The 23,814-nt window shown below is 42.7% G+C and overlaps 1 protein-coding gene across 3 annotated transcripts in view; it reads left to right on the top strand.

Moving 5' to 3' along the window:
- The window catches only part of pld1b (phospholipase D1b), a 62,674-nt gene extending 56,818 nt beyond the window's left edge, over positions 1-5,856 (top strand). For all 3 annotated transcript variants that reach the window (XM_080418170.1, XM_080418168.1, XM_080418169.1), the window contains exons 24-26: positions 655-808; positions 2,477-2,594; positions 2,774-5,856. In XM_080418170.1, coding sequence (XP_080274296.1) covers positions 655-808; positions 2,477-2,594; positions 2,774-2,998 — 497 coding nt within the window. In that variant the 3' untranslated portion in view covers positions 2,999-5,856. The remainder of the gene's footprint in view (positions 1-654; positions 809-2,476; positions 2,595-2,773) is intronic.
- Positions 5,857-23,814: the final 17,958 nt, after the last annotated feature.

Genomic DNA, 23,814 nt, shown 5'->3' with positions numbered 1-23,814 from the left:
TTTGAATCCTCAAAGATCAACATCAGCTAACTGGTATTAGTTCTGTGATTTGAATATTTTAAAACACATTATGTTTAGGGATTTGAAGTATATACTTTTAAAAATAAGTTATGCATTTTGCATGCATTAGTTAACCACTCCATATAAATAGTTGGTCAACTTATGATGTGAAAACAAATCCCATACTGCCCTCTTGTGGTTGGTACTGGTACTATCTCTTGTAGTAACCTACACCCACTGCTTTCTAAAAACCAATTGCTGATACAATCCCACATGAAGGACCGCCCTAAAGTGTATGCATTGATCCTGGGACGCAGTCATTTAATTGTTTTAATTAACTCATTCATTGAATTTAGATCACCAGACGTATCGGTAGATGTCCAATCGACGTCTGGCTACGCGAGACTATTTGCTCACGCTTTTACTTTCTATCTTTGAGCCCTCCTTATCTTTTTAATTTTCTTATCTTTTTGTTGCCTGGCTGGCTATTTTCTTATCGGCCGTGTTTTTCTTATCCGTTCCTGTGCTTTTATGACTGCTGTAACTGCCATGGCAACTGAAATTCACCCGTGGGATCAATAGAGGGCCTATCTACAGTATCCATCTCATCTCCGCACACAGTGAAACCCGCCTCTTCTCTTTTCATGACATCAGGTTCTGCCAACATCAATGACAGGAGCATGCTGGGAAAGAGAGACAGCGAGGTGGCGGTGATCGTGGAAGACTCGGAGCGCGTCGCGTCGGTGATGGACGGGGAGACGTACCAGGCCGGTCCCTATGCGCTGCAGCTACGCCTGGAATGCTTCAAGTACGTCCCGCCTCCTGTTGGCTCGTTTGTTTTTGTTAACCCGTTCAATCCGGGAACGCATCTGTGTCACTTAAAATTTCTTTGGCCATTCAAAAATAGCAGATATACAAGTTCATAGCGCGAGTGCCGCGCTATGAGCTTGTAGATTTGCTATTTTTGAAAAATCGTGGAAATGTGTGCAAATCTCTCTGAATATATATTCTACAAATGTCTTCTAAATCCTAACTGAAAAAATGTATGTTGCTATATCAGTGGTGCTCTAACTTTTCCATGTCAAGGACCCCCAAAATGATATGTATTTGGCCGCAGAGTTGTTGTTTTTTGCTTTAAAACATATATATATATATATATATATTCAATATATCAAGATTTTTCAAAAATAGCAGATCTACAAGCTCTGAGCTTGTATATCTGCTATTTTTGAATAGCCAGAGAAATCTAAAATGACACAGATGCTTTCCCGGTCTTGAAGGGTTAAAATTCAGAATCAGAATTTGTTCCATCGATTTAGTTATTTCCATAAAAAGACAAAGAAGAAGAGGGGGGGGGGGGCTAGGGGAAGAGAGAGAAAGATCAATAAAAACAACAATGTATCTACATATTTACACATGGTATATCCATCCGGTGCGGTATGTACCTGAGGTTATTAGACCAGTAGTTTTCTTTTCTGGATTCTGAACATTTTGAAAGCGTTAACGGCCCATCCAACGGGCCACTTAACCACGGCAGCCGTGGTTAAGTGGTTAATTTGCCATATCGTCCTAGGCCCACAGGTTGGACATCGCTGTCCTATAGGGCTCATTTGTTTTTGTTCAAAGAAGACTAGACAATCATTTTATATGAACTGATGCCACTGTTTAATTGACTGCTTACATGTTTAAACCTGAGAGGACGGAGAGATACAGGAGGAAGTGCCTGTAAGACTGTATTGATTACAAATCACTCAAGATAAAAGCCTCAGCTAAGCGTCGGCTGCAAATGCAAGGAGAGGAAGTAGAGAGAATGAGAGATAACTATGTGAGATGTATAGATAAAAATAAATAGATGTGTGTGTGTGTGTGTGTGTGTGTGTCGTGCAATTGCCTGCAATATTCAGCAATACCCACACACTGTCATTTATTTTCTTCTGATGTGAGTTTTTCCCTTGTCATCCACCTCTCTCCACCCTCCTCTCTTCTCTGACTCTCTCCTCCCCCTTTCTTTCCCCTTCTCTCTATTTCCCTCTATCCCCCTCTTTCTCTTTATCTCTCCCCCTCTCTTTCTCCATTTCTCTCCCCCATTCCCTGTCTCTTTGTCTCCCTCTCTCTCTCATCTATTGCTCTCTCTTCATCTATTGCTCTCTCTCTCTTCATCTATTTCTCTCTATCCCCCCCTCTCTCTCTCTCTCTCTCTCTCTCTCTCTCTCTCTCTCTCTCTCTCTCTCTCTCTCTCTCTCTCTCTCTCTCTCTCTCTCTCTCTCTCTCTCTCTCTCTCTCTCTCTCTCTCTCTCTCTCTCTTCATCTATTGCTCTCTCTCTTCATCTATTGCTCTCTCTCTTCATCTATTTCTCTCTCTATCCCCCTCTCTTTCTTTCTTTCTCTCTCTCTCTCTCTCTCTCTCTCTCTCTCTCTCTCTCTCTCTCTCTCTCTCTCTCTCTCTGTCCCTCTTAATCTCTCTCTCCTCCCTCAGGACGATACTAGGGGCTCATACTGACCCCTCCATCGACGTGTCGGACCCCCTCAGTGATCACTTCTACAAGGAGATCTGGATGACCACATGTGCTATTAACGCTACCATCTACCAGAAGGTGCCCCACACACACACACACACACACACACACACACACACACACACACACACACACACACACACACACACACACACACACACACTATTTATTTCTATCTATACATCTAACATAGTTATCTCTCATTCTCTCTACTTCCTCTCCTCCTAACCTCTTGTTCTCCTCTCTCCATCCTCCAGGTGTTTCGCTGCCTGCCCTCCAGCGACGTGCGGAACATGACTGAGTTGGACGACTACCTGACCCACCCCGGCCTGGACCAGGAGGACCCGGCCCGCGCCCACGAGGAGCTGAAGAAGATCCGGGGCTTCGTGGTGCAGTTCCCGCTCCAGTTCCTGGCCGAGCAGAACCTCCTTCCTCCCATAGGCTCCAAGGAGGCCATGGTGCCCATGGAGGTCTGGACCTGAGCCACGGAGGAGCTGGACACAACGGGAACTGTTAAAGTGTGTGTGTGTGTGTGTGTGTGTGTGTGTGTGTGTACATTCACACAGACGTATGTACATATTACATATTCTGAGATATTCAGTATATGTGTGTATTATGGCTTAACACACGTGACACACACATATATTTACAGTATGTTATCATTGTCACTAAACATCATAAATGCATCAAATCAACTTAAAATCATAAACACGTATTCAGTTGCTGTGGACACACACATGGATGGAATTGAATACACACACACACACACACACACACACACACACACACACACACACACACACACACACACACACACACACACACACACACACACTACATACATGTTACAATTATACATAGAAACATACAGTGTTGCTACAGAGATAACCACACACGCACACGCACACACACACACTCTTGCCTTCAATGAAGTAAACTCTACCAGCACTACTAGTGTGCCTCTCGACCAGGGGGGCCTGAGCATCAGCGTTTTTCAAACAACATGAAGTACGAAGAAGGAAAAAAAAGAGGGAAGAATTGAAGTGATCAGTGCCCGTGAAAAAGACTCTCTAATGTAACCTACTACTGTTAATACCAACACTATGCAACGCACTGCGTTAGCGAACGCAGCTCTGAGTGTGTCTCCGTGGCGAGACAGGACGGATCGGAAAGACGCTAAAGGATGTTTGATGAGTAACGCCTGATTTATGCTTCGTTGTATGGCTGCGTCACTCGCTGAAGAAAAATAACAGATTTTCAAGTGGAAAACATTTACTTTTCTCTTTATTTTTCACTTGGAAATCTGTTATTTTCGGCAAGTGACACATTGCACGTCAATAAGTCTTACGTACGACAGAGATGGAGCTATGGAATAATTTTTTTGTAAAGTCTTAAGACTGTTATACATCGAGACGCATTTTAGCCCTGCTAACCTTAACTCTCTCAGTGCCAAGCCCCGAGTTATCCCAAGTTTTTTCTGAATGCCCTCAGTACCAGAACGAAAAATCCAGAGTAAAAAAAAAAAAAAAATCCCTTTTTTTTGGGGATAATTTTTTTCAGAACCCAAGATATCAGTATCTGAAGATTTGCAGCTCCATCCACTCTTTGTTTAACTTATAACTGAAAAGGGCTGTATCTCGCTTCCTAAGCACTTTTTTTTTACTTTGAAAAAAAAAGAAAATTGCTGGCAGTTTAGAGAACATATTTTTTTATTTCATTGGCACTGAGAGAGTTAACCTCCCTCTTTTAACCTAGAAATGTTTAGTTTTTGTCAAACAGAGAATCTCATAAAGTGCCATGGACGATAGACTATATTTGTTATTGCGGTTCACACTTCATTTACATTCCCATCGTGTGGTGGATTGATTATTTACTAAGCCTTAAAACAACCTCTGGTTTTATCGGAGGCTGACAAACTGGCGTTTGTGGAATGGTTTTGTCATACAACATTACCCAGCTATCCTGCATGCTAAAGTCTCGGCTTCAAATGCCCATAACGTGTCTTCCATATGTGTGCATGGCATCGCATGTATCACTGCTCTTAGTAATTCAAGCTAAACTAAGCTAACCAATTACTAAGGCGTTAATGCATATCTAGCTAGCTAGCATGTAAATAATGAGTTGCCAAGATGTTACTGCTTGTAGCCTGCAGCATACGACTTGTACATGTACTAAAATGCATACAAACCATTTCCCAGATATTTCCTACAGGATAAAATGTGTGCTATGCAAGCTATGTTCACTGTATGCCAGGTATCAACTAGAGCGGTCTTATTTTCGAATTCAGTGGTTCTCAATGGAGGGGTCCAGGGACCCCCAGGGGTGCTTGAGGGGGTTCCAGGGTGTCCTCAGCAAAATGATTGATTGATAGGAACCAAATGGACGGGACGTTTACAGGTCTGGGACTCTGAGAGCGTACAAATGGAACCAAATGGAGCCGTGTTATTCCATTTGTACTCTCAGAGTTATGGCGTTCCGTGGCCTTGATGCATACCAAACTGGGGGTCCTTGAAAGTAAAAAACGTTTGAGAACCACTGATCTATGGTGAAACTGGGACCTCAATGTGCTCTTGTTCTCTCTCTCTCTCTCTCTACCTCTCTGTCTCTCTCTACCTCCCATTTCAGTGGTTCTCAACCTAGGGCTCAGGGGGACCCTCAAAGGGCCACAAAATGTTTAATGAAGAAATGAAGACGTCACTAATGTATGAAATAAATCGTGCGTCTTATTCAAAGGATATATTATTTTCTTGTGAAGTTAAGGATGTTTTAGAGCCACCAAGTGTATATTTTTTATTATGGATGTTGGATGATGAATGAAGTCAACAAGCCTGGAAAAGGTGCAGAGTGGTGTCAAAGTTCAGTATAGGATCATGAGGAACACAAGGCTGAGAATCACTAATTCTCTCTCTCTCTCTCTCTCTCTCTCTCTCTCTCTATCTCTTAACCACATGAACCCTAGCATTTCTATTCTGGGCATGTCATAATAGGCGAACATTTGACAAACATTCGGTGAAAAATAGCAGATCTACAAGCTAGCAAGGCGAGCAACTAGAACCTTGTAGGTTGGCTATTTTCGGCAAAGATATTAATGATGTATTGGGATGAAAGTAGGGGGGAAAGTATAGACCCCAGTCAACAAAGTATGTCCTAGGGTTTAAGTGGTTAAATACAATAATCGCTGTCTCTATTGAATTGCACTTTTTGCACAGACTGTTTTTGCCTCCTTGGAATTCCCTGACAACACGACCTCCAGTCACAGTGTAATGTGTTGCATTGTTTTTGTGAAACGAGGAAATAAATGCGGTATTAGTGACTATTAAAAATGACCAGATTTTCATGACATGTTTGTCATCTTTGGTTTCCCTCCCACTCTGGTATTTTGGCTACCATCTTGGCTGACTTGTTTTGTTGTGTGGTGGCACTCGCCACAAATGACTGATTTTCAGCTGGTGATGAGGTATGAATTAGTAGTCAGGGGATATTAAAAAAATCTTGGAATAAATTCCTTACCAAAAAAAATCTTCACCAATGTGTTTGTAAAGGTGTCTAGTAACACATCTCACAAAGACTGAAATGCAGTTTCCCTAGGGTATTTTTTTTACAGCTCCTGAAAGTCTAAAAAAAAAACTTGGGTGTTTTTATGATTCTGAATCCATTGCAAGCATTTGTTTTGCACCAAAACCACTCCTTAAACTAAAAACGGCCATAGCCATCCTTTTCCAGGTATACTTTTTGTGTAAAAAGCCCATTGAGATTGGGCCGTTTTTAGCCCAAGGAGTGGTTTTGGTGCAAAACAAATGCTTGCAATGGATTCCGAATCATAAAAACACCCTAGTTTGACCCCTCACATGCTACTTTAAACATAATTAAATTTTGATTTTTCCCCCCCCCCCCCACATAAGGTTATGGTGGGTACCCCGACTTTCAGCAGCTGTCAAAAATTCTCCTAGGGAAACTGCATTTCAGTCTTTGTGAGATGTGTTACTAGACACCTTTACAAACACATTGGTGAAGATTTTTTTTTGGTAAGGAAGATTCCAAGATTGGACATTTTTCTGCTAATATCCCCTGACTATAGGCTTTAAGAGAGGGTTTTCTATTCATGTGCCATGGATTACCAGGTCATCATTCCAACCAAACTCGACAACACCAGCTCGTTTAACAATTTAATCCATTAAGACCGGGAAAGCATCTGTGTCATTTTAAGATTTCTTTGGCTATTCAAAAATAGCAGATCTACGAGCTCACTGAGTGCCGCATTATGAGCTTGTAGATCTGCTATTTTTGAAAACTCTTGAACATTTGTAATTTTGTATATATATATATATATTTAAGGGAACATTACATTTGTAACTCAAATCTTTGCTTCTGGGGGTCCCTGGAACAAAATATTTTGAGATGGGGGTCCGCGGCCAAATACATATCATTTTGGGGGTCCTTGACATGGAGGAGCACCACTGATATTATAGCAACATACGTTTTTCAGAAAACTGTTAGGATTTAGAAGACATTTGTTGACTCACCAGAAGCAAAGATTTGAGTTACAAATGTTTGCTTTAAAAAATATATATATATATATTCAAAGATATACAGAGAAATCTCCATAAATTCAAGGCTTCATGGTGTGTAATTGATAGAAAATATGTGATTTTTTTGGGGTGAACTACTCCTTTAACACGGCATTTTCTGAGCATGTTTATTTTAATGATCAGTCAATCGATTGTTTCCCGTCTTGGATCGATGGAACTAACGTATAGTGTAATTTAAGTTGCTACAGTACTGTATATATCGGTATCACAATGAAAACTAACTTTTCAAGGTTTTAAATAACCATGTCATTTTTTATCATTCTTATATTAATGTTATATTATCAATAAAATGTTAGCGTTTTGCCAATTATTTGGGGGCCCACTTGCAATATCCTCACAGCCCACCAGTGGGCCCCGGCCCACAGTTTGAGAATCACTGCTGTAGTGGACATGGGCAATGTAGAAATTTGTGTTGGAGCACCAGAACCATGTGATCCCAACATGGAGCACCAAATCGGGGTAGTGGTGGAAGGATTGAGGGGTGGCTGTGGATGTGGATGTCCACATTGGGATGGGACTGAGGTGTATGAAGAAGAGTAATGGAACACCATACACACAGAAAGATTATGTTTTTTTAAAAGGCCATATGGTTCCACAAAGAACCATCAACTACTAAAGAACCATTTGATCTAGTGAATGGGTCTTCATGTTCCTCATCTAGTTCTAGAGAACCTTTTTTTGTCAAAGTTCTTTGAGGAACCTTTGAACTCTTAAACCACGTCTTAATAGGCAGACATTCATCGAAAATAGCAGGTCTACAAGCTCTTGTGAGCTTGTAGATCTGCTATTTTCGACAAACACATCAGCCCGTGGTTGATGAAGTTTATACGGTTTAAAGGGTTTGGGTTCTGTATAGAACCATTCAAATAAATGGTCTGAAAGGTTCTTTCTGGAACCAAAAATGGTTCTTCTATGGCATCACTCTGAAGAACCAGTTTTGGTTAAATAGTGGGAGGTTTTTTACAACTTCCTCTGGAGGTCAGCATTTAGTCTTTGGAAGAACCTGGAAGTTGCCAGCATTGCACCACCCCCACACGTGTGTGGTTGTCATTGGAAAGCCCAGGATGTCCTCTTCAGGTGACAACAGACTTGACTGTTTTTACTCAAATGAGATGCAAGAACATACCCTATGTCCACCACAGAGGACAAAATCCTTCCAGACGGTTCTCGGGAGGCTACTAGGAAAGCTGTTTTTCTTTTATATCTCTGTTCCTTGTCTGTTTTTATGTTTCACTGCTTTCTGTCTCCATTGTTTATTCCATTTATTCATTTTTACTATTAATCACATTCTTTCTCTTTCTCTCCTCCTCTCTAATACCCCTCCCCTATCTTAAAGGAACATTTTTGCCTTTTTTTTCAACATCCTTTCCATATATGGGTCATCATAAGCAGCACACTAACTTTCCAGGAAAGAGAAAGGCTGTAGTTTCATCTAGCTTGGAATCCCTATCGATGATGCCATTGGTAGGCAGGTTTATGACAGTCCACCTCTATGACACAGAGCAGAGTTGATGGAAATGGTGCCATCTATAATAAGCAGTGAGGACCAGTTATTTAAAGATATTGGATGAAAATGGGTGAAGTCGTGTTCCTTTAAGTGTGTCCTCCCTGTAGGCGTGATGACCCATTTTAACAGATGAATCAGAACTTCCTGCATTCGTGAAATGTTGTGTAACTGCCTCCCAAGACCAGAGATTCTCCAAGAGCACAGCAAGCACACACACACATGACTCACACGTAGGGTTGCCAACCACTCTTTCTTGACATTCACATAAGGGACACCCCCTGCCGGGCGTCCCTTATTTCCAAGAAAAATAAGGGACGCCCCGAGAAAAAGATAATCTCTCACTGTACAATATGTGTACGGTTTTTCTATTATTAATATTAACCACTCGAACCCCAGATACATATTCTGGGGGGAACAATTAGCCAGAAGTAGCAGATCTACAAGCTCACGCGTTGTGAGCGTGTAGATCGTCTATTCTTGGCAAAACGTGGTCAAAAGAAAAAAAGTGGTCCAAGTACAGAGACAGCTCAAGTCTAAAGGGTTTAAGTGGTTAACAACCTGTATTATAGTATTATGTACTGTATATGAGCTGTTTTAACTTAAAGGGATACTTCACTTTAGGGCCGGGGACACATTTAAAAAAAATATTAAAAATAAATGAAAAAAGTTATGGAAAATTCATGGCCCCCTCACGCATTAGAGTGTCCTACTAATGTGTGAGGGGGCCATGAATTTTCCATAACTTTTTTCATTTATTTTTAATATTTTTTTTAAATGTGTCCCCGGCCCGAGAGTGAAGTATCCCTTTAAGATCTGTGTCATTGATTGATTGCACAATCCAACTGATTTTAGTAGGGATGCACGATATATCGGCCACATATCGGTATCGGTCGGTATTTGCCGTATCGGACAGTAGACGATATTTATCTGTTGTTGACAAGCATCAATTTTGCGCTGGCTTTGTTGGTGTGTTGGTTATCTGCAGCCTAGTTTCCAAATAAGGGACAGTTCCATATTTCAAGGGACGGTTGGCAACCCACACATGACTCACACGACCCACATGCACACACAAAAACTAACACGCCCAGCCCATTGAGCGGGACTTCATAGCTGCTGTCTGCACTGTGTGTGTGTGTGTGTGTGTGTGTGTGTGTGTGTGTGTGTGTGTGTGTGTGTGTGTGTGTGTGTGTGTGTGTGTGTGTGTGTGTGTGTGTGTGTGTGTGTGTGTGTGTGTGTGTGTGCGCGTGTGTGTGTGTGTTCTTCAACAGGTGACCCAGAGGTGACCTGACCCATTACAGACACAACACTGTCCTTACTTTGCAAAGTAACATCAGTCAATGCCTAACTGGTATGCTGGTTATTCAACACATAAGTGTGTGTGTGTGTGTGTGTTCTCATTGAGTAAAGGAAAAAATGGTATGAAACAAAGACATTTCATTCGTTATGACAAATTACAAATGTAATCTGTCTGGAGTTGGACACCTATGTTACTGTCTTTCATCTCTCTCTCTCTCTCACACACGCACGCACACACACGCACGCACACACACACACACACACACACACACACACACACACACACACACACACACACACACACACACACACACACACACACACACACACACACACACACACACACACACACGCACACCTGTGGAATGTAGAATCCACCACTAATCTTCTAGTACGGTCTAAATTCCCTCACCCTTCACCTACCTGAGGGTGTGGACATTGCAGGAGTGTGGGAATAGGTCTGCACAACTTCCGTGTGTGTGTGTGTGTGTGTGTGTGTGTGTGTGTGTGTGTGTGTGTGTGTGTGTGTGTGTGTGTGTGTGTGTGTGTGTGTGTGTGTGTGTGTGTGTGTGTGTGTGTGTGTGTGTGTGTGTGTGTGTGTGTGTGTGTGTCTGTCTGTCTGTCTGTCTGTCTGTCTGTCTGTCTGTCTGTCTGTCTGTCTGTCTGTCTGTCTGTCTGTCTGTCTGTCTGTCTGTCTGTCTGTCTGTCTGTCTGTCTGTCTGTCTGTCTGTCTGGAAGTGTTCATGTTTGTGTGCGTACTTCCCTGTATTTGAATAAATACCTGTGTACTTCCCTGTGTATAAGCATGTACGCACACTGTATGTACATACTTGGTTTGTTTGATTTTGTGTGTACTGTGGAGCCAGTTCAGTACTTCCTGTCTGTCAGTCTGCCATCACTCTTACTTTTCATCTCTCAGGCTCACTCTGTTATTGAACTGTGGATTAAAGCAGAAACCTTACAAAGCCATCTGTTGTCCTACATAAAAACATTTACAACATCACAACCCCTCCTAACGTGTTGTTCTCACACTGTTCCTCTCTCTCTCTCTCTCTCTCTCTCTCTCTCTCTCTCTCTCTCTCTCTCTCTCTCTCTCTCTCTCTCTCTCTCTCTCTCTCGCTATCCTTCCTCCTCCCCAATATGCCAAACCAGCAAAAATAAGTTTTATGAACCTCATACTTGGCATGTTGATTATAAAGTGTCTCTCATTCCCATTCTGACTGATGTGGTTGAGTTTGTTAAGTCATTCTGACCACATGGTCCAAAACTGGAATCCCATTAGAGGCTGTCTCCCTCCTTGTTTGCTTCGCTACTGTCTGTCCCATAGAGAGAGAACCACTCTAATGAGAGGGCACTGCAATCTCTGCACCAAACCACAAGTTACATGAAATCACTCAAACACAGCATTAGTTCACAGGACAATGTCCCATTGTCCCTTAAGCTGTCTGTGTCAGAACTGCTCATAGTTATTTCACCATAACATATGCTGACACAGACATAATGGGACAAACAATTATTTCCTGTATGAGCCGGGCAAGGCATCTTTTACGGCCCTTGTGTCAGCCCAGAGCCCAAGAGACAGTGAGTCTCTATTTATCTGTGTGTCTGTCTGTCTGTCTGTCTGTCTGTCTGTCTGTCTGTCTGTCTGTCTGTCTGTCTGTCTGTCTGTCTGTCTCTCTCTCTCTCTCTCTCTCTCTCTCTCTCTCTCTCTCTCTCTCTCTCTCTCTCTCTCTCTCTCTCTCTCTCTCTCCCTCCCTTTCCATCAACACCACACAGGATTTTACAGTTTAATATAGTGCTACTTGATGTTGTGAACATTATACATTATAAAACATGTTTTATGTCATCGTGGTATTCGGAATAGCAAGTGGTTCCTTATACCTTCTCTCTGCTCACCCCCACCCCACCACCCTATTTGTCCCTATCTGTTCTAACTTTCCCCCATCCTGCAGTTCCTGTTTCTTCCTCCAGGTGGTGAACATCAGTCTTTGGAGTATTTTAGGCAGCAGGCAGCGCAGCATCACTATTAGAGTCATCCATCCTCTTCCATAGTTCTGGTCAGGGGAGGGAAGGCTTTCTAAATCTCTGTTATTATGGTTATTTGACCTAGCAGTTGGGTTGGAATCTGAATTAGAAATACCATGTTGCCATTAGTGATTAATTAATCTCCTAAATTGTTGTTGCATTGTTGTCCTAGCCAGGGGCGCTGACTTTTGTGCGCGACCATGGGGGCTGAACTTGACCACCACTCGCCCCCCCACCCCCCCGCCCCCCCCCCCCCCTCCACCCACTGCGTCGCGGGCATGTAGGCGCGCGAAGCGCGCGCGATTTTTTTTTGCTTAATTAATTCATTAAATGACCATAAAACAACATTAACAACACTCTACCCATCCTTCAGTGTGTCCCATCCTCAAATGTTTTACTTAAATAAAAGTACTTATTTTAGTAGTAGCCTATTTACTTCTACTCCACTACACGACAAATATTGTACTTTTACTCCACTACAATTATTTGATAACTTTATTTACTATAGTTACTTTGTAGATTTTGATTATTATTATTACAAAACCACTTATACAGTATATATACTTTGGCAATTTGAAAATAGCAGATTTGCGATGCGTTGTGAGCTTGTAGATCTGCTATTTTCAAAGAATTTGTATACATTTTACACGTTTGAAAACTTGTGAAATGGGACCTTCTGCATAATGAGTACTTTTACTTTTGGTACTTTAAATACATTTTGATACCAATACTTTTCTACTTTTACTCAAGTACATTTTGAATACCTTACTTTTACTTGTAATAGAGTATTTTTACACCGCAGAATTTATACTTTTGTTTAAGTAAAACATTTTAGTACTTTTTCCACCACTGGTATTCAGTGCATGCAGTGAGTGACTGTTAGTGCACACAGGACGAGGGTGTCAAGGGACACAGCATAGCGACCCTTCATTTCAATAAGGGCAGACGGCAGAGCCAAAACCTGCAGAACATGTTTAGCACAGCATAGCCATGGTTCACATGACGCTTGGTGCCGAGTCCCCCTGGTCTAAACAAGTTGTGTTCGATTTTTCGAGCCGCAATAGCCCCGCCCCCCCCGCCGCGAGCCGTTTCTCTGTCTGGGCTATTGTTCTAGGTGTCAACGGCGCGTTAACACCTATCTGCGCCCCGCTATAGTAATGGTAATAGTAATGGTACTGTAAGTTTGAGCCTGACATCTGAGATTCATGAGGGGGCTGACCAATTGACTGTGGGGGCGCTAGCCCCGACGCCCCCACGTCATCGGCGCCCCTGGTCCTAGCACTCTAATCACATGCACGTACTGCATGGAGGCCTATTGCTGATGTTTGACAAAACATTCATAATAATGAATTGCATTATTATTCATCTGCTAATATGCCTAAATTGTAAAAGAGGTCCATGTGGTTCAGGTTCAGTGACACAGCCTTGCCCTATCTTTAAACAAAACGCAAGAATGCTCACATAAGTACATGTGGATTGTGGGCTACAGTACACGTCAATAGAACAGGACACAGCCGGAGGACAGTCAGACAGTGAACAAGGCTCACTGCTTTGCATTGAGGAAGCATGTGTAAAATCAAATGTGAAATGCTTTGATGTCAGACCAAGAGCAGCATCCATGAGGAAGTAGGCTATAGTGTTATTGAATACTGTAATATGTAAATCAGCTATTCTTAAAGTGGGATCCACCGATCCAGGGACCCCCAGGGGTCCTTGAGAGGGTTCCAGGGGATACCCAGTTAAATTACTGATAGTTTTATCCCTCTGCCCCTTGCTCCCTCAGCTATCTTTCTTTCATCTTCTCTTCCCAGTCTTCAGTCTCTCTCTCTCTCTCTCTCTCTCTCTCTCTCTCTCTCTCTCTCTCTCTCTCTCTCTCGCATTCCTCGTCCTTCCCACTTTATTATAGGCTACATTCCCCCTTTTCTCTAGTTTTTAATCAGTATTTGTGTAACTTGATCTGTGTATAATAACACACCCAAAATCTGTCTCTGTTTGCAACAACCTTCATAAATGTATAGTATAGGCTATAGGCTACTTGCCTTACATTATCACACAGTAAGGGCTACATAACATGGATCCATCAGATATGACATGACATAACATCTCCCTGTGATGCTGTAACACCTGATTATTTATTATTCAACAGGAACATTTTCATTGAAATGTACATTCAATTATACAACATACAACATAGTAGTTCGGACGAAGCAATCTGAATCTATTTCAATCTGGTTGAAATAGATATACCCGCTCTTCAAACAAGCATGACAGCACACCTAATCAAAATGTAAAAAATCAGCTGGGCTGATCAGAGGGAGTCTCGCAGAGCAGTTTCGGCTAAGTGGCTAGGCTAGCGGTTTTCATGGGAAGTTTGCGGCCGTAGGAGCTAAATCTATTTTGATTTTCCTTCTATCGAATATCTTAAATACAATGACATTGAGCTAAACAGATACGTTTTGTTTCTCTGTGTCCAGTCTGAGAAAAGTTGTCTAGCGTGGCTGAGTAAACAAGCACTGTTGTCTGTCTGTCTGTCTGTCTGTCAGTCAGTCAGACGGCCCACATGTATTTCCAGGATAACAGAGATAACACACTCGCAGAAAGGTTGTTATTGAGAGAGAAGTGTCCCGCAATATGTTTTATTTTGGTTGTATAATCGAAATATTACACTTCAGTGATGCTTGCGGAACCCGCATCACTGGCGTGCCAATTATCACGATAACACACACCCTCTCGTGTTATATTGCTTAATTCAATAAACCTCTCTTTCTGTCCCTGGAAGTTTCATTTAATTATTTCCATTGCAATAGCGTGCACAGGTGTGGTGGTCGCAAACACACGCACACACACACACACACACACACACACACACACACACACACACACACACACACACACACACGATTACGCGCGGTACAGTGACATTGTGGGCGTCACTGTCTCCAGGAGACCCGCCTGTTACAGCAGGCCACTCCCGGGAAGGAGAAGCGTGTGAGAGAGAGAGAGAGAGAGAGATGTCGGTACCCGAGCGCTTTATATTATTATATAGGCTAGTACAGTACACCGTGTATCATCATGTGTGACTGAGTGTGTGCGTGTGCGTGCGAGCGTGTGGCTGTTGTTCTCTCTCAGCCTCGGTGTGTGAGTGTGTGTGTATTTTTTCTGTCTTCTCCACCGTGCACAGCAGCAGCAGCAGCATGTAGCACCTGGACATTAAGCATCTCAGGCTCCACTGCGTTCCTTTTACATTTCTCTCTCAGCTGCGGTTCATCCCAAGCGGACCGACCGTTAGGTCCGTTACCGACCAACACAACACAGCTCAACGGATTTGGAGGATGATGGTGGCAGCAATGAAAAGCCAGACCACTGTGTTCCACTGGATTATAATAAACCGTTCTGGGGAGGAGGCTTTCTAACGGACGGATTGTGCTGGATAAAAGGAGTGTGTGTGTGTGTGTGTGTGTGTGTGTGTGTGTGTGTGTGTGTGTGTGTGTGTGTTTCCATCGGTAGATGGTCGTTGAGGACGGAGGTACCGTCTCCTCCTCGGTGTTTATCATGGCGAGCGACTCTCCGGCCCGGAGTCTGGACGAGATAGACCTGTCTGCACTACGGGTAATAATAACTGTAACATTATAACGTTTATATATGTATGTATGTGTGTGTGTGTGTGTGTGTGTGTGTGTGTGTGTGTGTGTGTGTGTGTGTGCTTGCGTGCGCGTGCGCGTGCGCAAATGAGTGATACAAATTAGAACACCTGCCCTAATGCACGAACGCGTGCACGTACGTGCACGGAGCTACAGTACGGCGTCTGACACACACACACACACACACACACACACACACACACACACACACACACACACACACACACACACACACACACACACACACACACACACACGGTGTGCAGAGGGACGTTGAGTGTGTGATGGATGGGTTGTCGCCCACGCGACAACTAAGCGACAGTCTTTCTCTAGCTATGTGAACGTGTTAAAGCTGTCGTCCACACACACACACACACACACACACACACACACACACACACACACACACACACACACACACACGACGAGCAGTGAATCATTATATTATTCACGACAGAATAATGTATCATATTATTATTCACAGCCTGTGTGTGTGTTGCTGTTATCTTATCATAGTGTCAAATATTATCATTAAAAAAAACTGCAAACAGGAACGAGTTCCGCCATTTCATGATGTTCTATCTGGGCTGGCTGTGGCTGGCGACAGCAGCCGTGGCCTGTGCGTGCGTGTGTGCGCGCGCGCGTGTGAGGAGAGGTGTTAAACGAGACATTGGCGGAATGTGTGTGTGTGTGTGTGTGTGTGTGTGTGTGTGTGTGTTTGAGAGAAAGAGAGGGAGAAAGGGAAGGCACTACTATAGAGACACTGAGAGAGGTGTCAGAATTACACATTCAGGTCTTATTAATATTATTATTATTATCATGTGTGTAGACTGCATTGATGATAGAAACACCACTTGGCCATAAAGTTGCTGTATCTGATTTGAGATGCTGTGTTCATCATCTGCATACATAGTCTATAATCTAGTAGATACACTGCGAAATCCACTGTTCATTCAACTCCCACTAAATGGACCCGTTGAACTAACATCTAGTCTGATGAAGGGTATGTGAGTCACAGCACTTTAGGGGTGCAATCGGGTGCAATAGATGTATTTTTCTTTAAATAGAGCGATTTTTCATTCTGTATAGTTTATTATTGTTTCACTCAGCACCTGCCAAACATAAGGTGTGGATGTGCACGTCTTTTCCTTTCTTTTCACCCGTTGAACTAGTTTACCTGCATCAATGTCACAGTGTAATATAGGAATTATGATTATTATGTCATTTGTGTGTGTGTGTGTGTGTGTGTGTGTGTGTGTGTGTGTGTGTGTGTGTGTGTGTGTGTGTGTGTGTGTGTGTGTGTGTGTGTGTGTGTGTGTTGCAGCTGCATTGTGCTCATTACTGTGCTGCTTACGCAACATGACCGTACCTGCAGCACTGTCATCAAGCCTAGACTTGAACACATGGGTAGACTCGGCATGGTGTTTGTGTGTGTGTGTGTGTGTGTGTGTGTGTGTGTGTGTGTGTGTGTGTGTGTGTGTGTGTGTGTGTGTGTGTGTGTGTGTGTGTGTGTGTGTGTGTGTGTGTGTGTGTGTGTGTGTGTGTGTGTGTGTGTGTGAGAGAGAGAGTGATAGAGGGAGAGGGAGAGGGAGCTAGCCAGAGAAAGAAATGGAGAAAGAGATGGAAAGGAATGTATTTGTGTCTTTTTGTAAGTGTGTTTGTGCTTATTGTTCTCTCTCTCTCTCTCTCTCTCCCTCTCTCTCTCTCCCCCCCTTTCTCTGTGTGTGTGTGTGTGTGTGTGTGTGTGTGTGTGTGTGTGTGTGTGTGTGTGTGTGTGTGTGTGTGTGTGTGTGTGTGTGTGTGTGTGTGTGTGTGTGTGTGTGTGTGTGTGTGTGTGTGTGTGTGTGTGCGCGCGGGCGTGCGAGCGTGTGTGTGTTACGACTGACTCATATTCTCTCACTCCATTCCTCACTCTTTTATCTCTCCCTCTGTTCCTCTTTGTATCTCTCTCTCATTCTGTCTCTCTCAATCTCTCTTTGTTTTGCACACACACACACACACACACACACACACACACACACACACACACACACACACACACACACACACACACACACACACACACACACACACACACACACAGATGCATCCCTGCAGAAGTGCATGTCCTTAGATACTCTCTTTTTTTCTTTTCCTTTGTGTCCCTCTTATAGTTACACACACATACACACACACACACACACACACACACACACACACACACACACACACACACACACACACACACACACACACACACACACACACACACACACACCAACATGCGCACGTGCGTGCGTGTGCAAGCCTGGATGAGTAGCAGGACTGCTGGAAAGTAGGTCATGTAGAGCGAGTGTTGGCGGGGGGGAAGCATTTCAGTGTGACACAGGCTCATAGGTCAGAAGATATGGACATTTCCTGTATGTTATCACTACAGGACACACTCCTGTAGAGTTGGCATGTGTCTGGCATGTGTCGGACTGACACATGCCAACCCTGCCTACTTTAGGCCAGTGGTTCTCAAAGTGGCGTTCAGGGGACCCCCAGGGGTCCTTGAGGGGGTTTCAGGGGGACCCCGGCAAAATGTGTTAATATAGCATCTAATTCAGTTGAACCACTTCAACCCTTCATTTGAAAATCTTGAAAAATGCAGAAACATTTGGAATATTTATTTTAAAACATTTTAACAACACAAATCTTATGTGGGGGGTCCCTGGTTCAACATATTTCCAGATGGGGTTCCGCGCCAAAATACGTATTAATTTGGGGGTCCTTCACATGAAAAAGTTTAGAGAACCACTGCTTCGGGCTTCAGAGTCCTAAATTAGGCACCACAGTCTCACCTCCTATTAAACAGTCCCCCTCTCACCTCCTGTCGTCTGCTCCTCCTGTCGGCTCCTCCTCGGCTCCCCAGGTTGTCCCCTTTATGTCTTTGTCTCCTATTTTGTCCCCTTTCTGGTGTCCTTCTGTTGCCTCCTCACCGTCTAGGCCTACTATCGTCTCCTCCTTCCCTTACAGTCTCCTTGTTGTCTCCTTAGCTCCTCGTTCTTCTTACCTCCTCCTACAAGGCTTTTCCTCATCCTCATCTTCCTCTTTACCTCCTACAGTTCTTCACACTTCCTATAGTCTCTAAATCTCTGGTTGTCGTATGTGTGCGTTTGTGCACGCGTATGTGCGTCTGTGTGTGTGCGTGTGCGTGTGCGTGCGTGCGTGCGTGCGTGCAAGTCTCTGGAGTGTTGTTCCAGGATTAGACATGCTTCTAGTTGACCTTGAGTAAAAAGGAAACTCTGCTTTTAAGCTAATCCTCTCCAGAGACTTTCAGCACTGTCACTGTGCTCTGACATAATGTACTGTACACTCTCTGTATTCTGTATCTCTCTCTCACACACACACACACACCCTCACAAAGACATATACCCACGCATTCAGGAATGTACGAAAAGGGCATAGAGTCTAATAAGAGTGTGACCTCTCTGTTCAATCTTTAGATGTCGGTAGTAAGTTACTATCATAGTAATACTACGTGTGCAGTTTGTGAACGAAGCCACGCAAATCACAATTGGTGAAGCCACACTTTTAACAGGCTGGCTGCTTGTCTGCATGTCCGAGTGTGGCGATGGTCTACGCCTCATTGGAAATAGCAATCTTTATGAATGTTTCACTAATCTCTCAAGGTTCCTAGATTGATAGTTCACATAGTGTGTAGTACAAAAGTGCATCACAAGAACAATGTCGGTGTAATCAAGAGATTCACTGAATCCTTTTCTTTACAGGCATAGATTTTCAACCATCATCCAATTCCCTTCATTACGGCACTTATGCTATATGTTAGGGGTGTGCCGAATTTCACGAAACGATACGATACGATATTGGGCACACAACTTCGATACAATTTCGATACGATACGATACGCACTTTTTTATTATGAAAATATATGGGGGAGAAAAAAAGCAAATGCAAACAAATATTTCTGTTTTTGCATTATTCAGACATGCAAACTTGTAGCTTTTCAGCTTCCACTAGCCGTTTTGAATCCAAATAGGGCAATAGTGTGACACCTGACCCCAAAAAAATTAACATTTTGTCACCCTTTTCACCTCGGGCTGTTTGCATGCCTGATTATTATTATTGTAAAAAACAAAAACAAAAAATTCAAAACGATATTTTTTCCCCCCAAAACGATACATATCGTCACGAAAACGTATCGCGATATATAGCGGGACGATATATCGGCACACCCTTACTATATGTGAATTGTACTAACAGTTTCGTGTGTGGTAGTTATCAGACAGCAACACATGCAACAGCAGCACACAATAACATGATGAGTTTCACTTTCGATTTAATAACCATGCAGGCATTTCCTGGTGTAGACTATGGTGCTGTAGTTATGTTTCGTGACATCATGGACTTACAGTATAGCGGCATGATCTGGTATTGGACTACATTTGAGTAGACAGACATACTGTGTAGATCAGTCAGTGGTTCTTAAACCTTTTAATTTCAAGGACGCCACATAACTCTGAGAGCATACAAATGGAGCCAGATGGACCTGTAACTCTCAGAGTTACAGACCTATTCAAGGGTCCGTTTAGAACCCCCTCAACGAACCCTGAGGGTCCCTTGACCCTACTTTGAGAAACTCTTACTGTAGACCCTGTTCAAGAGGACCTGTCCTTTGGCCATGCCCTAAAAACATAATTTACCACAGTGTATTTATATTGCCCTGCTAAGCTTCATGATTAATCTTCCTATTCCTCTTGTGAAACACTTTCTTTAGCCTCTGAGTCTGGGCTTTTTACTACGTAAAGTAAAAGTGATTGTTTGTCACAGCTCACCATTCTGTCCATTCATTATGGCTGTGTGAGGTGTTGTTGTGAAGTAAAGGTCAGTTCATGGTTTCTGTGCCTTATCATGTGAAAGCTCAGCAGATGTGTCATCTGGAACCCTGGTTGGTTGTTCATGAACCTAGAGTCGTGCCTCAATAGGGAAAATGTACTAATTACACCAGCCTGAAATTCAATACTTAAAGGTAGGGTAAGTGATATTGTTTTGGTATTTTTTATTAAAAGGTTAAAGTACTATATTCTGATAGTAATCATTGCTACAGAGCGTTTGTTCAGTCACAGGACTCTCTCCCGCTCTTTAGTAAACAGAATATAGTACATTTTCAGGTAGGTGACAACATTTAAGCCAATCAGGAGAGAGCACTGAAAATGCATTTTCTGTTTAATAAAGAGCTGGAGAGACATGGGAGACTCCTTTTACTGAACAAACACTCTATAGCAATGAGTACTATCAGAATATAGAGCTATTTAACACTTAATTTAACCAAAGTTAATCACTTACCCTACCCTTTAAAGGCATAACAAAACAATATATACATTTTTCTTACCCATCGTTTTGCTCTATACCAGCAGCCATCAGCCACTGGAGTAGTGTGGTGGTGGTGTTTACCTGCAGAAACACATTGCCCTCTGGCTGTATTTGGGTGTTTTCACTGTTTGTTTTGGTAGACGGGAATGTGACAGTGAAACAGTGAAAACACCAAAATATAGCCAGAGGGCAATGTGTTTCTGCAGGTAAACAACAGCACAATACTCCAGTGGCTGATGACTGCTGGTATCGAGGGAAATGACGGGTAAAAATGTATATTTATTAGTTTTGTTTTGTAAACACAGGGCAAAGTTACATACTATTACTACACCTTTAAAATTGCAAACTTGCATATAACCAGTGTTGTTCTGTGATTCAGGGTGTCCTTGACAGAGGCATGTATACTGTGGTGCCATCCATGTTTCAGTTTCAAGGCTGCATCTGCACAAACTGACTCTCTATGCCAGGGGTATTAACAACACCCATCCCACCTACAGTACAGTGCCATTTTTAGCCAAACCTGCATATCTGTAGAGTTGGGAATGCAAATAAACAGATTCATACGGTACCAGTCAATGCGATCCCTGGTTCTGCTTTACTTTGCTGAGCTCTATTATGTGGGGGATTTATTTAGTAAGTTGCACACATACCTCTGAGAGGTCGGTTGTCAAACGACTAGAGCTGCAGCTGGAGGGGCAGAGCCCATTATGTACTTCATGTGTCCCTCTCTGAAGCAGTAATGTTGTTTGAAAAGATGGCTGGCATGTCAACAAAAGCAGCCCATATCTAACCAATCATATCTTTCCCTCCACGTGCTCGTTTGTGCACGCGTGCGTGGGCGGCCAGAGCTGGATTGTGGTGAGCTTTTCTTTTCACCGCACCGCGCAGGAGGAAAAAAAACAACAATGATCGCGGCGCGATCACCGCTGATCCGAGCGGTACCGCCCGCGCGAACCGCTTGCCGTGTGTTACGACCTTTAACTGGACACATTTGAAGGACTCTGCCATCATGCATCCTTGACTGCCTTATCTTTGAATGTTTTATCGTGTTTTGTCTTACAATGGATGTCCCACAAACAGCATTGTCAAGAAAGACGCAAAGCTCACACTTCTCAGTCCTTGAGAAAAATAAAACCCTCTCCGTCCGTGAGGACTGGACTGTCCAGATAGAATCTTAGTTTCTAGCTTGTGGAGTTGCTATTATCCAATACTCCAGGGTGTGTTGTAGGCAGTACCATCAATCAAGGCAAACGTCTGCCTGTCTTTTTATTGGTAATTCAGCATGCACATGAGAGGGCACTTCTTTGTATAATATCTATATCGTTTTTTTATTTTGTTTATATTATTTTGCGATCTTTCATATTCATAAAAATACCATACACAAATTCCTCAGTTTACTACCCGGCTATTAAGGTTTCAGATCCCTGCTCTATTCATATCCGGCCATTAAAGCCCCCCTCAAGTATAATTGGCTGTTTTCTATGCCAACCTGACTCACACATTTATTTTTGACAAATAAGTGCTCTTTGAGTTTGAATTAAAAACAAATTAAGCTCCTCCTGAAACGGTATTTGGCTAAAGGTGACATACCATTATCCCCACTGGCACTTCAGTTGAATCATCCTCAAATAATCACCCTCAATAATCCTAAAAATCCTCCAGATCATTAGGTGAAGTTTAGCCTAATGTTCCATGAAGAATCTCATTTATAGAATGGTACGGTAGTTTCTTCCATCTTACCTAAATCCTGTTCTAGCTTGGAACATAGGGAAAGAGGCTTATGTTGTCTTCACAGTGCTTTTATTTTTCAACCAGTACATCAATATTGTTATTTTTTTTCAAAGTGATAAGCATAACAGTATTGTATCTGTCTAGAAAGAACAAAAACAGTAGAAATCTGATTGACTACCGCCAAGAGACAATTATGCTGGAACAGTTTTGCTTTACTGTAAATCATGAAAAGGCACATGGTAAGATGAGAATAAGTGGTAAGGAATTCAAGGTGGATTATTTTAGGTTAACAAGAGATGTGGTGTAGAAGTCACACATGCGGACAGTATGTGTGAGTCCTCATTGCAGGCAGAGGAGTGCCAGTTTGTGGATGGTTGGTAAAGCTGTACCCATGGGTTTATGTTACTCAACTTGACTTTGATCTCTATGTTAGCTTATGCAGAATGAAGACAGAGTTTCCTGGTTTTGAAACATCAAACAATAACCTATATTCTGGTTGTTGTTTGTAGAAAAGAAATATCTCCTCTACTTAGTAATGCCAGCCCTGGTCTCTTTGGTCATAATTTGTAAACATTGCTCCACTTAGGTGACAATTGTAAACAATACCCAAACCTGATATGTGACAATAAAGCTGATTCTAGTGTTCCATATCTATGGGTCCACCTCAAAAACTGTGCTGAGATGTGATGTGCTCGCTTTCACAGAACATTGAGGTGGAAACGTGCTCACCTTGGGAAAAGTACCCGATACCTGCAGTCATAGCCACCTTAAACAAGGCATTACTGAACAGACCGAGTGTGCACTGATCTATTTTCTGTTGTGTGTGTTGATGTCTGATAAAAACGAAATACAGTAAATGTATGGAGATGGGGATAGGAATGGCAGCTTTTTTTTTAGAGGTCATTCCCATAAAGGTTTAGATTTCAGATTTTTATTGAAGGGATAGCCCCTTGAGATGCAGCATCTCATTTTCCATAAAACATGAACAACAGACATAGATACATACAATACAAGTATACAGATACATTCATACACAGATAGCTTGCTCTCTGTTAAACAACAAGAGAAATAAGGGCACAATGCAGATACATCAGTATTTAGGTGACATAATACGTAACTCAAGGTGGATCTCATCATGTGTGTATTGTACATTA

Source organism: Gymnoscopelus braueri (genome assembly GCF_963280865.1).
Source record: "Gymnoscopelus braueri genome assembly, chromosome: 21".
Taxonomy (NCBI): domain Eukaryota; kingdom Metazoa; phylum Chordata; class Actinopteri; order Myctophiformes; family Myctophidae; genus Gymnoscopelus; species Gymnoscopelus braueri.
The sequence above is the reverse complement of the archived record's forward strand: the minus strand, read 5'-3'. Positions and strand labels throughout refer to the sequence as shown.